This window comes from Nanorana parkeri, unplaced genomic scaffold, assembly GCF_000935625.1.
Source record: "Nanorana parkeri isolate BGI_ZX_2015 unplaced genomic scaffold, ASM93562v1 scaffold344, whole genome shotgun sequence".
NCBI classification, from domain to species: Eukaryota; Metazoa; Chordata; class Amphibia; order Anura; family Dicroglossidae; genus Nanorana; species Nanorana parkeri.
The window spans coordinates 699460-714281 of NW_017306612.1; the positions used below are offsets into that span (position 1 = coordinate 699460).

General features: G+C 46.5%; 1 protein-coding gene across 1 annotated transcript in view; it reads left to right on the forward strand.

Annotated features, from left to right (window-relative positions):
* The window catches only part of PPP4R3A (protein phosphatase 4 regulatory subunit 3A), a 49441-nt gene that overhangs the window by 11558 nt on the left and 23061 nt on the right, over positions 1 to 14822 (forward strand). Inside the window, exons 4-11 of the mRNA XM_018558496.1 lie at positions 1564 to 1662; positions 2464 to 3081; positions 6218 to 6295; positions 9403 to 9519; positions 11423 to 11539; positions 11685 to 11816; positions 13337 to 13473; positions 13562 to 13682. Coding sequence (XP_018413998.1) covers positions 1564 to 1662; positions 2464 to 3081; positions 6218 to 6295; positions 9403 to 9519; positions 11423 to 11539; positions 11685 to 11816; positions 13337 to 13473; positions 13562 to 13682 — 1419 coding nt within the window. The remainder of the gene's footprint in view (positions 1 to 1563; positions 1663 to 2463; positions 3082 to 6217; positions 6296 to 9402; positions 9520 to 11422; positions 11540 to 11684; positions 11817 to 13336; positions 13474 to 13561; positions 13683 to 14822) is intronic.

The following is a 14822-nucleotide window of genomic DNA, read 5'->3' on the forward strand; positions in this document are numbered from 1 at the left end:
CATACACTCTACGATTCTCGTACGATCACGGGATTTCCCGCCATTCTCGTACGAGAATCGTACAGTGTATGGGCACCTTCAGAAAGACCACTTTTTTGTTTCCTGGTTCAGCTTTACTGATTCGTGGAACACCTGCCTGCTAATTGGAGAGAGGTGATTATGCTAATATTTTATCAAAAGAGTAGCCTGGAGGCAGAGAGGTGCCATAGGAAGCCCCATTGTTGGATCAGAATACCCGTGTGGCTGTGCTGTGTAGCAAAGAAGGTGTGTAGATGACAAGATTTGTTAAGCGGAATTACAAACCTCTTTTGCAAGTAAAACAATAAACACATATATGCATTTCAAATGTGTATATCGCTCTTTTCCTGGAGTTCCGTGATCAAGCAAACTTCTTTCCTGGGGAGCCACTTCCATTGCAATTGTGTTTTAGCACGCTTCATTGCAGATCCTTAGCTGCTGCTGTCATAGCGGAGCTATACACCTCTTCAGCAATGGGACGTCTGTGAGGCTTCTTCTGGTTTCAGGATCTTCGGCCATCCTAATTGGCCAGGCCGCGATCATTCATCCTGACACCCTGCAGATGCCGGAAATGTACACTGAGCTGCCTGTATCTATAGCTCTGCAAAAAAAAGAAATCAAAGTACCGCAAAAAAAAAAAAAGTATTGCCTATGGTTAATAAATTGAATTGCAATAATTAGTGTCTGTACTCATTTTGGCTAATACATTTTATTGCAATAATCAGTCTATGTATTTTTTTACCATACCTTTTTTTTTTTTTTATTTCTTTAAATGTAGCTTAAATTGTACAAGCACCCCCTGACAGTCATTTATTTGTCCCAACCACTGCTATCACTTTAGCTGGACAGCTCGGTCTGCTTTAAAGGAGAACTATGGGGTCAGGGCTTTTCCCCATAGTTCTCTAGGGGGTAACGGGAGGACACAAACTAGCATCCTCCCTTCACCCTGAGACCCCGCAGCCGGAGCGGACCCCGACATCGATTTCGAGATCCGCCCAGCTGCGTGAGTGACAGCTGGCTCTGCCTATCTAGAGGCAGAGCCAGCTGGACCCACCCCCTCCCCCGTCCGTTCCGCCAGTCAGCGCTGGCAGATCGGAGGGGGGAATCCAGCCCCTCCCCTGTCACGGCAGAGAGCCGTGACAGGATAGAGAGGTGAGCGAACGCCGGTATGTGTTCGCTCACCTCCCGATCTACTGACCTGACCTGTGACAGTCTCATTGTCACAGGTCGGCTAGAACTATGAGGTGAGTGAAAAGCACCCGCCTCATAGTTCTCCTTTAAAATATAAAAGGCTTGTGAAATAAAGCAGAAATTCATAAATTAAATATGGTCTTTACATTAACACCATAGGTTGAACTGGGTGGACTTGTGTCTTCAATTCTGGGCCTGAGAAAGTTGACTACATGTCAGTGAAGGGTTAAATGAATGATCCGTCTGTGGAATGCGGTCCACCTTTTTTACTGTTTTCTTTTTTACATCCACAACTACTTCTGTCCATTTACTCCTGTGAATGCTAATTGTTATATTTTGGTGTTGTGTTTGCAGGACACGTTAATCGTGTGGTCAGAGGCTGAAAACTATGACCTGGCCCTGAGTTTTCAGGAGAAAGCTGGATGTGATGAGATTTGGGAGAAAATATGTCAGGTGCGTGATTTCTCTTCTTTTCTTGTCTGTGTTTCATTGATATGATGCAAGAGTGAATTCCATTTGCACCATGCTCGGCGTATTGGATAACACATGGAAAGTATTAGCATAGCCATTCCCGGACAAATCCCAGGTGCCATAGAGGCAGCGAGCAAAATGACAGCGGGTGACGCACGTTTAAAAAAAATGTCATTTCAGTTGATGGCCATACAGCTAACAAAGAACTCCGACCTGCTCTACAGGTTTGCAGAGTTGTACTGGCCCCTCTCCTGGACTGAAATTGCTTCCTCTGGTGTCACTGCACGCTGGGAGCTTCTCACAATGTGCATTAGAAGCTGCAGCAAGTCACATAGAGCTCCGCCTCATTTCCTGGTTGGAGGACGTTAAGCATCATCTAGCGCTTTCTTCCCCAGCGTGGCTGTCCCAAGCCGTCTCTTTCATACATTGGATGTCAGTTCTTTCAATCATAGAGGCTCAGCATCACATGTGGGTGTTTCCTTAGGGCAGTCTGCATGCAAATAAAATCTGCCAAGGAACGCCCACTCCTCCAGACTGACGTTATAAGCTTCCACCATACAATGCGTCAGTCTGGAGGAGTGAGTGTTCCTAGGCCTTATGACTGAAAAAAGGCAAAAAAGTCCTTCTGTCAAACCCAAAAACTGAACTTGCTGTATAATCACTGCTATCATGAGGCCAGACAGTGGGCACTTCACATGTGATTTACTTTTTAGCAGTTGTGCATTAAGGAAAGTTTAATCAGGCAGAGTCATTCAGAGGCCACACTTCTCGGTTTTCTTTCAGGTTCAAGGGAAAGACCCTTCGGTGGACATCACTCAGGACCTTGTGGACGAATCGGAAGAGGAGCGCTTCGAGGACATGTCCTCCCCAGGGCTGGAGTTACCAACCTGTGAACTTAGCCACCTAGAGGAGATTGCGGAAGTCGTGGCATCGTCGTTGCCGTCTCCGCTCCGTCGCGAGAAGCTGGCCCTGGCCCTAGAGAGTGAGGGCTACATCAAAAAACTCCTGGAACTTTTCCACGTGTGTGAAGACCTGGAGAACATTGAAGGATTACACCACTTGTTTGAAATAATCAAGGGCATCTTCCTTTTAAACCGAACTGCGCTCTTTGAGGTCATGTTTTCAGAAGACTGCATTATGGACATCATCGGCTGCTTGGAGTTCGACCCCTCTTTGTCCGTGCAGCGCAAACACCGTGAGTTTCTGACACAAACTGCTAAGTTTAAAGAGGTGATTCCCATATCAGACCCTGAACTGAAACAGAAAATCCACCAGACATACAGAGTGCAGTATATACAAGACGTGGTATTGCCCACCCCTTCTGTCTTTGAAGAGAACATGTTGTCCACTCTCCACTCTTTCATATTTTTTAACAAGGTGGAGATAGTTGGGATGTTACAGGTAAGGTCCTGCTCTGGAGCTCCGGTTCATCGGCCTGAAAGAAATGTACTTTTATGTTTGTTTTGCTTTTTTTTTTTTTTTTTGTGTTGTGACTTGTGCAGTTGTCTACATTCAGCTGTCTTTATGACCTCTCCCCGGACTGCAGAGCTTCAGGCTTATTCACACACACACTGCTGTGTTAAAGTAGATGTAAAGACATCATATTAACGCCAGCCCAAATGGTACTTCTAACATTATTCACTGTCTTATGTTTATTTTAAGTCCACATAAAATGTATCTTTTAGTTTATATGCAGCTGAGTGACTGCTAACCCTTGGTTCTGGGGAGCGGCGTGCAGAGATTTGGCGGAGGGAGTGACATCGGCAAAGGAATTGACGTTGCCACTTCAGACTCGATTCACGGGGAGGGAGGATGGAGCTGTATGTTCCTGTGTCTGAGTTGTGAGCATGTGGAGTGAGGGGAAGCCCGGAGATTATGCATAAAAATGAGGCCGTACAGCTTCCATGTGAGGGACCATTCTAATTTGTGGCGTTGGCCCGGCACCCAGAAATCAAGAGATATTCGGGGGAAATGGCAGGATCACCAGGTCCATTACAAAAGTGACGTAAAAATGTATTCCAGTACCTCAACTCTGAGCAACTATCTTATTTGTGTATCACTCGGCTGTAGATCCTCCAATCATCTCTGACACTGTCCTTCCTTCTGGAGGGGGGCTATGTCTGTTCCCCGTTGTCACTGCTCCAAGCACCCCCCCCGGGATGGATTACAATCTCATGTTTAGTTTATTAAATTGTATGGAGATTGTAGTCCATTGTGAAATCCATGTATAGGAGCATATATTTAATCTACTCATGTATGTGCTGTTATTGGGAACCTAAACCAATCTTGCTAACCTAAGCAGTTTTACAGCCACCTGGATGCCCTACCACCAATCTGTTTCATAATACTCGCCTAGCAACAGGTCTGAGCCGCTTTCTGCTGCTTTTATCCGTACATAGCCTTGGTAGGATTGCCGTGGTTCTGCCAAAAGGTGATATTCAGCCGAGAACAGCAATTCTGTAGCTCAGTCTGAACAGAGTTTTGCCCTTTGACAGCAAACTTGCACTGCCATCACCCTACCATGGCTTTACACCAGTGCAGTTGTCTAAGGAGATGGTTAAGCTGCTCTTAGGTAATTCTGAGATTTCTAAGTAAAAGAGACCCTGTCATCAGACTTTTAATTTCAACTTTTTTCCCCTAAGAATAGTGCGTGTATTGTATTTAATGCATGTCATTTACCTGTAGACACTCTTGTGTAGATGTCCAAAAGCCCTGAAATGGAAGCTGGGTGCCCCTATGTAGAAATGTGATATTAGCAGACTCGGGGCGGTCACTCAAGTGACACTCTTTGGGCTAGTTCACACCAGCCACAGTGCGTTCCGGGCCAGAACACACTGGATCGCATTGCGGCTGGCTCACTTTGCTGTGGGTCAGGAGGGGGCGTTGCGGTGCATTGAGCTCAATGGCACCGCAGCCACGCCCTCCGGCCTCAATGCGATCGGCCGCGCGGGAACGCAAGGCACATCAATGCCTGCATTCCGGTCAGAAAAAATGCTGCACGCACTATTTTTACTGGACCGGAACGCAGAGATTGATGCGCCACTAGTTCCTGTGCGGCCGATCGCATTGCGGCCGGAAGGTGTGGCTGCAGGGACCACGCACTTCAATGCACCATCCCGCCCTACAACAAAGTGAGCCAGTCGTAATGCGATTCAGTGCGTTTCGGCCAGTATAGGGCTGGAACGCACTGTGGCTGGTGTGAACTAGCCCTTTAATATTCCCCTTCACTTCTACCAGAGGAGCTATACAAACAGGTTATGTAGGCCGGTGAGGGGAGGAGGAGCTGGACCAACACAGACAGTAATTAGACACTCCCGGAAGAGCAGAGGGGGCGGTGCTAAGGAATTGACATGCTTGGAAGCATTATTTAATTTTTTTTTTCAAACAAAGCTTTACATCTGTATGTCTGCCATTAAATGACTTGGAGGAATGGAAATAATTGAGCTAAAAATGTAAGGGTCAGTCCAACCAAATGTGATCTGTTGTGGTTGTCTATGTTGCTTGCTTCCTTAAGCTCCCAAAAAAAATATATTGGGGCCATCGCCTCATCCCTAATCCTCGATTGGTTCCCATCCCCTTAGGGGTGCTCCCACTCCTACCGTTCCTTTTGCTGTAATATATAATAAAGACTGTAACAGATCTGCCGACCTGCTAACACAAGTGCCAGGTATCCCAGCACTTGGTACCCTGAAGGATACAAGAAACCATTCAGTGGTATTTTCCATTAAAAAAAACAAAACTTTTTGGTGGTCTGACATCTTAACACATCGCGACTTTTCATTCCGGACAAACATCTTTTGTTTCAATTCTGAAGCACGGTGTTCTAGATTGTAATGTTCTTAGATGGACATTTTTAGATTTGGTGATGACATAGTCTCGTGTATTTAACTAGTAAGTTTGCTCTTGCTAGATTGTAAGCTCTCATGAGCAGGGTACATGTCTGCAGTTATTAGTCTTTGTATTGTGATTGCCATCTTTATTTTTGGCCTGGTTCACACTGAGCATTTTGTAGCGCTTTTTCTGCCCTAAAAAAAAATCCTATTCTTTTCTATGAGCCTGTTCACATCAAAGCATTTTGTTTCAATAAGCAAAATGCCTGTCGCTGGAGAACGTACAGGAGCTTTATTTTTTTGGGTATATTACAGCTCGTTTTGGCCCCATAGACTCAGTAGGAACTCATCAACTTCAATGAGCTACAATCTGCTCACAAAAACACGCACTTTGACGTATGCGCATAAAACGTGCAAAAACATTGTCGCCTCGGTGTGAACCCAGCCTAAAACAGCTGAAATCAGCAGAGGATGTTTGCAAATGTTTGCTCCATTTTATTTCATGTACGTTGTGTGCAGTTTTGTGGCGTTTCTAGTTGATTCCGAAATCTGCTTGAGTTCTTTTGGTTAAATACAGCGCAAACTTATAATTTTATTAAATCACTAAAACTCATTGAAGAAACAAATTGCAGAGTGGTACATCACTGTAGAATGGGGATATCCGTGTGCACATTACTAACTTTTTCATTTTGTTACCCACCTCCTAGGAAGATGAGAAATTTCTTACAGAATTATTTGCGCACCTCACAGATGAAGCGACAGATGATGAAAAGAGGCAGGAGCTGGTAAGTCTAGCCGTGCGAATGGCATATTTAATTGTTAGTCAGTTATACACTGAGTGGCCAGATTATTATGACCACCTGACGTTTGTAGGCAAATTAGCTATAATTTGGCGCTGATGTTGCTAGAGGGCCAGACCATTATAAATAGGGAAGCGGGTTGTTTACCACGACGGTAGAAGTGATTTGTTTCTGAAGATACGGGGAAACAACGCGATGTAACAGCCTTTTGAGCGAGTATCAGCAAAACAGCAGAATTCGTTAAATGTTCAAGAGCAGCTGTAGTTAAAGTGTTTAAAGACCGGACTGTCAGCTGAAAATCTGGGTCTGAGCGTGCGAATTGTGGCCGTCAGCGACCAGTCAATGTTAGGGCAGAACGGGGGAGGGGCAAGACTGGTACAAGACAACAGGAGGGCAACAGTGCTGTGTCAGACTCCTCGCATCACCTTTCATCCTCTCGTGGAGTCACCAGGTGGCCCAACAAAGTACTGATGGGGTGGTCATAATAATCTGGCCACTCAGTGTAGATGATGTCTGGGCTGAGATTTTCTCATACTTCTTGGTGACTCCAGCTTTTCTTTGTAATTTTTAATTGTAGTATCTTAGCAAGATCTGGACATTGGACTTTGAAAAAAGATACCGCTATTACCTCTAGGTTCTCTGCACCGATCTCTTCCTCACTACTAAGTTACGGCGCCTTGTTCTGCATGGAGGCAGCCATCTTACTAGAGGCAGAGCTTTGATTCCTCATGTTAGAGCTACACCTCTGATGATCCGTTAAAGCAGAACTCCAGGGTAAAATATTCTTAACCCTTGCAGTGGGGCTACTCCTGCACTGCAAGGGTTAAAGGAGAATTATGAGGTGAGTGCTTTTCCCTCAGCCTCATAATCTGAGCCGACCTGTGACAATGAAACTGTCACAGGTCGGCTCAGTAGATCGGGAAGTGAGCAAACACATACCGGCTTTCGCTCACCTCTTGATCCTGTCACAGCTCTCTGCCATGACAGGGGAGGGGCTGCATTCCCCGCTCCGATCCTCCAGCGCTGACTGGCGGAACGGACGGGGCAGGTACAGCTGGCTCTGCCTCTAGATAGGCAGAGCCAGCTGTCAGTCACGCAGCTGGGCGGATCCCGGCACAATTGTCGGGATCATTGTAATTTTTAATTGTAGTATCTTAGCAAGATCTGGACATTGGACTTTGAAAAAAGATACCGCTATTACCTCTAGGTTCTCTGCACCGATCTCTTCCTCACTACTAAGTTACGGCGCCTTGTTCTGCATGGAGGCAGCCATCTTACTAGAGGCAGAGCTTTGATTCCTCATGTTAGAGCTACACCTCTGATGATCCGTTAAAGCAGAACTCCAGGGTAAAATATTCTTAACCCTTGCAGTGGGGCTACTCCTGCACTGCAAGGGTTAAAGGAGAATTATGAGGTGAGTGCTTTTCCCTCAGCCTCATAATCTGAGCCGACCTGTGACAATGAAACTGTCACAGGTCGGCTCAGTAGATCGGGAAGTGAGCAAACACATACCGGCTTTCGCTCACCTCTTGATCCTGTCACAGCTCTCTGCCATGACAGGGGAGGGGCTGCATTCCCCGCTCCGATCCTCCAGCGCTGACTGGCGGAACGGACGGGGCAGGTACAGCTGGCTCTGCCTCTAGATAGGCAGAGCCAGCTGTCACTCACGCAGCTGTGCGGATCCAGCCATAATTGTCGGGATCCGTTTCAGCTGCGGTGTCTCAATATACAGGCTACAGCTCGCGGTATACTGAGCTTAGGGTGACGGGAGGACGCTAGTTTGTGTCCTCCCGTTACCCTTAGGAGAACTATGGGGAAAAGCCCTAACCCCATAGTTCTCTTTTAAGTGCTTGTTTTTGTCTAGGTTAACAAAATAGTCGTACTCACCTGATCCTTTGAGGCGGATTTCTCTTAGACCTATCCCTGGAGCCTGTCTCTTCTTCACTGCAATGATGGTATGTCTCTCTGCGTTCTTACATTTCATACACCAGTGGGGGGTATTTATCAAAAATGGAGCAGAAAGAACTTGGAGCACTTGCCCACAGTAACCAATCAGCTTCTCTCAAGTTAGCTCAGTTGAGCTTTAAAAATGTAAGTGAGAAGCTGATTGGTTGCTGTGCACTACGTCTCCAGATTCTGTCTGCTTCAGTTTTGATAAATTCCTCCCAGTGTTCAGAATGTTAAAACTCGGGGACCTTAGACTGCTGAAGCGGCGCTGAGGTTTGGGTGAGTATGACTTTGTTATTTTTGAATCCTAAACAAAAACAAGCACTTAACCCTTGTAGTGTGGGGGTAGCCCCACTGCAAGGGATGATGATGATATTTTGCCCCAGAGTTCTGCTTTCACTAGTGGGGTAATATTTAAGAAACAAGACAAGAGGTGGCGGAAGCACAGAGATCCTTGCACTGCAGGTCCTCGGGTACAGCTTCCTTTACAGCAAGGAGAACAGTGTGCATCACAGTAGTGACATCTCCAAATCCGGTGAGACCGGCATTCCGAGGCAGAAGTACATTAGATGATCCTCAAACTGCTTATATACAGCTATGAGGCTGTAGGTGCAGGAGGATATACAGACCTGGGATTTTAGGCTCTTCTATCTCATTAACTAAATTAAGTGGTTTAATTCTTCAGCTTTAAAGGAGAACTATGGGGTTCAGGCTTTTCCCCATAGTTCTCCTTAGGATAACGGGAGGACACAAAGTAGCGTCCTCCCGTCACCCTAGGTTCAGTATACCACGCGCTACAGCTCGCGGTACACTGAGACGCCGCAGCTCAAGCGGATCCCGACAATTATGCCGGGATCTGCCCAGCTGCGTGTCCATTCTGCCAATCAGCACTGGCGGGGAGGGGGGAATCCAGCCCCTGTCACGGCTGAGAGCCGTGACAGGATCGAGAGGTGAGCGAACGCCGGCATGATTTGGGAGGACTGATCTGAGAGGACTGATCATTTAACCCTGGAGCCCCTTTGCTTACTGTGTTTCCCCTCTTACAGTGTTGTCATTTTTATGATAGTTGCTATCATTCATTGAGTGGTTTACTCATTTTGTTTGCAGTGTTAAGTGTACCCTGTTTTTTTTTTTGTGTGCTACAGGTGAATTTCCTGAAAGAGTTTTGTGCTTTTTCTCAAACATTACAACCTCAGAACAGAGACACCTTCTTCAAGACCCTGTCCAACATGGGCATTCTGCCCGCCCTGGAAGTGATTCTGGTAAACGGCGCATTGTTTTATATGAAAATAGAAATTGCCTGAAATGTCATCCATAAATAAGCGTCCGTCTTGCACTTCTGACGGTCTTGATTACCAGTACATTAGGATTGCTTGAAGTTGATGTTATTGAGCTTTGTTGTATTTCCTTATTGCCGGATATGTTTGCAGCTGTTTGGGTAAGGGCAATTTGAGAACGGTCCTGCTTTAAAGTTCGTCCCCGGGAAACAGCTGACATTATCCCTAACCCTCCCTCTACCCATGTATACCATCACTCGCACACAATTTTTCAGTTTTGTTAGCTCTTGTGACATCATCACAGCGGCTGAAAAAATCCTGAAACATCAGGAGCTATGGGGAGAGCACCACTGAAGCACTCGGTCATTTCTATAGCCATGTGTGTAGGCGCTGGCAGGGGAGGAGATCACTCCCATGTCTTTGCTGAACACACAGGCTGCCTGGATTGTTGGGAACATCGGCAGTCCATGTTAATATCCCAGCATTTGCGACTGTGTCTGAATTAGCAGCAGCATACGTATGCTCCCGTGTAACCAGGCTTCCTCACCCTCTCCTCTGTACTGTGTTTGTGTACAAGCCTCCTTAGTGAACTGCCATCCCTGGAAGCAACAATCATAGAGAATGTAGAGGATCGGGGCTGCACACCTCTGACAATGCATCAACCTTCTCCCCCCACAGCTGTACTGTCTTTGTTTGCATGCCCTCTCTCAGGTGTTCTGACCCGTCACCTAAGGCCCCGTTCACATTGAGCGATTTATCGCGCAGTAATTCCCACGATATCGCGGCATTTTACCGCGTGATATCGCTCTTCAACGCATCTCAATGGGGCAAAGGGTCCTGCTGACGCGGGTCGTGTGTCGCTACAGCAGGACCCTTTTTGGAGCGGATTTTGCCGCGATTCTCGCTTGCTCAATGCAAGCCTTTGCGCGACATCGCGCAAAATGCAAATTGCGCAACAAACGCGCGATTTGCGAATCGCGCAGTGTGAATGGGGCCTAAAGGAATGCAGAGGAGCAGGGCTACACAACTAGGCGATGCTTCCTCTTTCCCTACATTTAGCTCCCGTGCTTGTGCCCGTTTATTGTGGGCTATTTTTCTATGATAGGAGCTTGTCTTGTAGATCTACCTAGATTTTTCTCTAAGAATGCTGTCTTAAGTCTTGTTAAGATTCTGCCATGCGTGTTTGTTAATAGTGAAACCTTTTAGAGTCCTGCTTCACCCATATATCTCGGTGCAGGAGGACAGGCATACAGCTAGCACTCTGGCTGGCTTGTTCAGGAAAGGTGAAGGAAAGCAAGCTACATTTTCAGGCTGTAAAACACTCCATGACCTAGCCTACATGTAAAATGCTGTGCTTGACATCAGTGCTGCCTGAATATAATAGAGGGGAGCACTGATGGGACTGGACACCCATGGCACAGGGAGCTGGCTAGGGAGACTGATCCCTTGTACAGGAAGTTAGCTCCCAGGGAGAATCCAAAGGCTATATTACAGCCAGGATTTAAGAATACCGGAGCATGCTGCATAAGGAATCATTATAGGACTTTTGCTAAGGAAAGTGAGTGCAACATCTTAAATTTTTTTTAAAAGGCTGGTGTTCATCTTGAACTGATATAATATGCAGTTCAAAGGGTTTGCCGCCTGTGCTCTTACACTCTCCACTTGCCGCCTGTGCTCTTACACATTATCCATGTGCCGCCTGTGCTCTTACACATTATCCATGTGCCGCCTGTGCTCTTACACTCTCCACTTGCCGCCTGTGCTCTTACACATTATCCATGTGCCGCCTGTGCTCTTACACTCTCCACTTGCCGCCTGTGCTCTTACACATTATCCATGTGCCGCCTGTGCTCTTACACATTATCCATGTGCTTTCTGTTCCTTGCAGGGTATGGACGACTCACAGGTTCGAAGTGCAGCCACTGATATATTCTCATATCTGGTGGAATATAACCCATCCATGGTCCGAGAGTTTGTAATGCAGGAATCTCAGCAAAATGATGATGTAAGTTATACTTTTACCTTTTGATGTGATTCATGTTTTTGTTTTATATGTATATTATATCAGAACTCCTGGTGAATGTTAAAAAGATGCTCTTTCAGCTACAGTATGTGTTCATTGAAAAAAAATCTTTTTTTTTTTTTTGTAGGACATTCTTCTGATCAATCTCATCATTGAACATATGATCTGTGATACAGATCCTGAGCTGGGAGGCGCTGTACAGCTCACGGGGCTGTTGCGGACGTTAGTGGATCCAGATAACATGCTTGCGACTACCAGTGTAAGAAACAAATCGGCTTGGACACTGTTTGCGTTTTAATCATTTCAGTACTTTGTCTTCCCATTGCATTTGAAAATGCCTGCTGTAGCAGTGGAAGAGCATGGTTTTGAGACTTCTCCCTGCCTGCCAGAGGCTTCCCTCTCTGTATATCTTGCTATTGGATGCAATAACACACTGTGCACGTGCTATGTCCACCCTCCACAGGGCTATTAACTGGTGTGTTTTTTGTGCTTAAAGTAGCATTAAGGTCTGGGCGTTTTTTTATCTTTAATGCATTCTCTGCCCCCCACACACACACACACACACACTTACCTGCCTGTCAGTTACATTCGTCCCCGCCGCCGGTCCCGAAGCAATCCTCCGTTCCCCGACCTTCTGGGTTGCAGGGGGAGGATACTGATGGCAGAGGAGCCGTAGGCTCCTTCTGCCATCAATCTGTGGACGCACACAGCCACTGTGGGCACGAGCGTGCATGGGTGCCTCTATTAGAACGATGGTGGCACCCGTGCAGGGGGCGTGGGGAAAAGCGCTGCGGGCACCCACTAGAAAACGAGGAATGAAAAACTTTTAAAGAAAAAAAAAAGCAACAGCCTCCAGTAAAGGAGGGTCCCCTCAAAGGAGAAATGAAAAAACAAATTAGGCTTTAATATCACTTTATCCTATTTCACCCCACTGCTAGACTATCACCACTGACATTCTATGCAGATTGGCAGACATGGAAACTTCATGCCATGTTGGCCCCCATGAATACCTGCATTGGGTATATTTAACACTGAGTGAAGTGATAGCGGGCTTGCCAGTACTTCCATTAAATGTTAGGCAGCACAGTATAGATCCAGCTTTGCAAAAGGGGTTTGTGACCTCTTCAGCTGTCATGTGTCATTGTGCCTTTTAAGGAGCTGTGAGGTAATATACAAGTAAGCTCTGCTTTCACTTTATTCATTACTCTGTAGGTCACAATGTTGGTGTGTTCAGATTGGAGCACCAGACTTTAGAGCAAGCTTTGTTACATGTGGCTTCCACATATAGCTGCATTTAAACGTCTGCTTTCATTTAAATGTTAGGAGCGGGTTTTAAAGGGCAAGTTCAAATTTACCTAAACTAATGCTAACCCATCCCCACACCATCCTAAACTAAACTGGGCTAATCCTCCCCCAGCCTCTTGCCTGCATTGCAAAGCTAGTCTGATGTTTACATCCTTGGCTATTAAGTTCTGATGAGGATTTCATTTCCAACAATGTGAGCACTGGGTTACAGCTGTAAGTATAGGCCTGGGGTAGGAGGAGTTCAGTTTAATTGGTAGGGGAGTGGGGCCACGTAAACATAGACTTGTCCCTCAGCCCTGGGGAATGTTTTTGTGCACTTCCCATCACACGCAGATTATTGCGATTTCCTTACTTGATGGATATGTATCTGCTGTGTTTTCTGTTTGCAGCTCGGAAATGGCTTCATAGTCTGAGCAAGGTCACCTCAGTCTCTTAATCTTACTGTACTGAGCATTTACTGTTTGTTTTTCATAGAAAACAGAGAAGACGGAATTTTTGGGATTCTTCTACAAGCACTGCATGCATGTCCTCACCGCCCCCTTACTGGCCAACACTACAGAGGAAAAGCCCAGCAAAGGTCAGAGATCACCTCCGGGAGCACTGCGGGGTTTGTGTTGTCACACTGAGGAGCTCAGCCTCTTATGCCTTTGTTTAATACAGGGGTAGATTGTGACCAACCCTTTCCATGCCTCCTCTCAGACTTCAGATTATTGCAGAGGCAAAGGAAGTCCTAGACTCCCCCTCGGTTCTGACCTGTCATGTGACACAGCCGGGCTCAGAGAAACCTGAGGACTTCCCTCACTTCTACGGTAGCCACTGCGTCTGAGGTCTGTTGAGTGAATTTTACCTAGAAGGGTGGGGTAGATGTTCGTAATGGAAGGTGAGTATTTTTGCTTGCGGGGAGGAGATGCGTGCTACTCCCAACCTCTACACTGTGTTACTTCTGACTCCTGCAATCTGCATTACATGCTTTGGACCTCTAAATTCTGTTGCTGCTAACCTCTGAAGTCTGTTTTCCTTACTCTTGACTAGGGATGCACCGATACCAGTTTTTCGGCATCAAGTACCGATATATTTTTTTTCGGTCTTCGCCGATACTGAAAGTCCCATAAAGGAACCCAGGCGGTGTGTAATACCCGGCTTCCCGATTAGCCAGGAAACCATCTCCATGCTCCTTCATCACGAGGTGAGGAGGAAGCATGGAGACGGCTTTCTGGCCAATCAGGAAGCTGGGGGGCGGGTAATGACTTGCCGCCCGGCTTCCTGATAACGGAAGTTCCGGTATCGGGAGCATTTGGGCAAGTAAGGGTACTCGCCTAAGTACTCGGTATTGGCACTGATACTGGTATTTGTACATCCCTACTCTTGACCCCTGCACTTTGCATTACATACTACTGACATGTGAATTCTACATTACTTGCTTTTGTCCCCGGCACTCTGTTATATACTACTGGGCTCTGCTTTACTTAGTCCTGCCCCCTGCCATTACTACTGACCCCTGCACACTGCCCTTACTTACTCCTCACCTCTGAACTCTGCGGTACTTATTCCTGGCCCCTGCACACTGCCCTTACTACCTACTGACCTCTGGACTGTGTTACTTTCTACTGACCTCTGAACTCTATAAACCTCTCTTACTTTTATGGGACTTTGCTGCGCTATCTCCCTTAAAAATAAAGGTGCATTGCACACTGCTGAACTATGATCAGCTAGGTCTCCACCACTCCGAGGTGCCTGGGATGATTGTTGGTGCTCGGAGCCATGGAGCGAGTATCAGAAAAACAGCAGAATTTGTTAAATGTTCAAGAGCAGCTGTTGTTAAAGTGTTTAAAGACCGGACTGTCAGCCGAAAATCTGGGTCTGAACGTGCGAATTGTGGCCGTCAGCGACTAGTCAATGTTAGGGCAGAACGGAGGAGGGGCAAGACTGGTACAAGACAACAGAAGGGCAACAGTGCCGT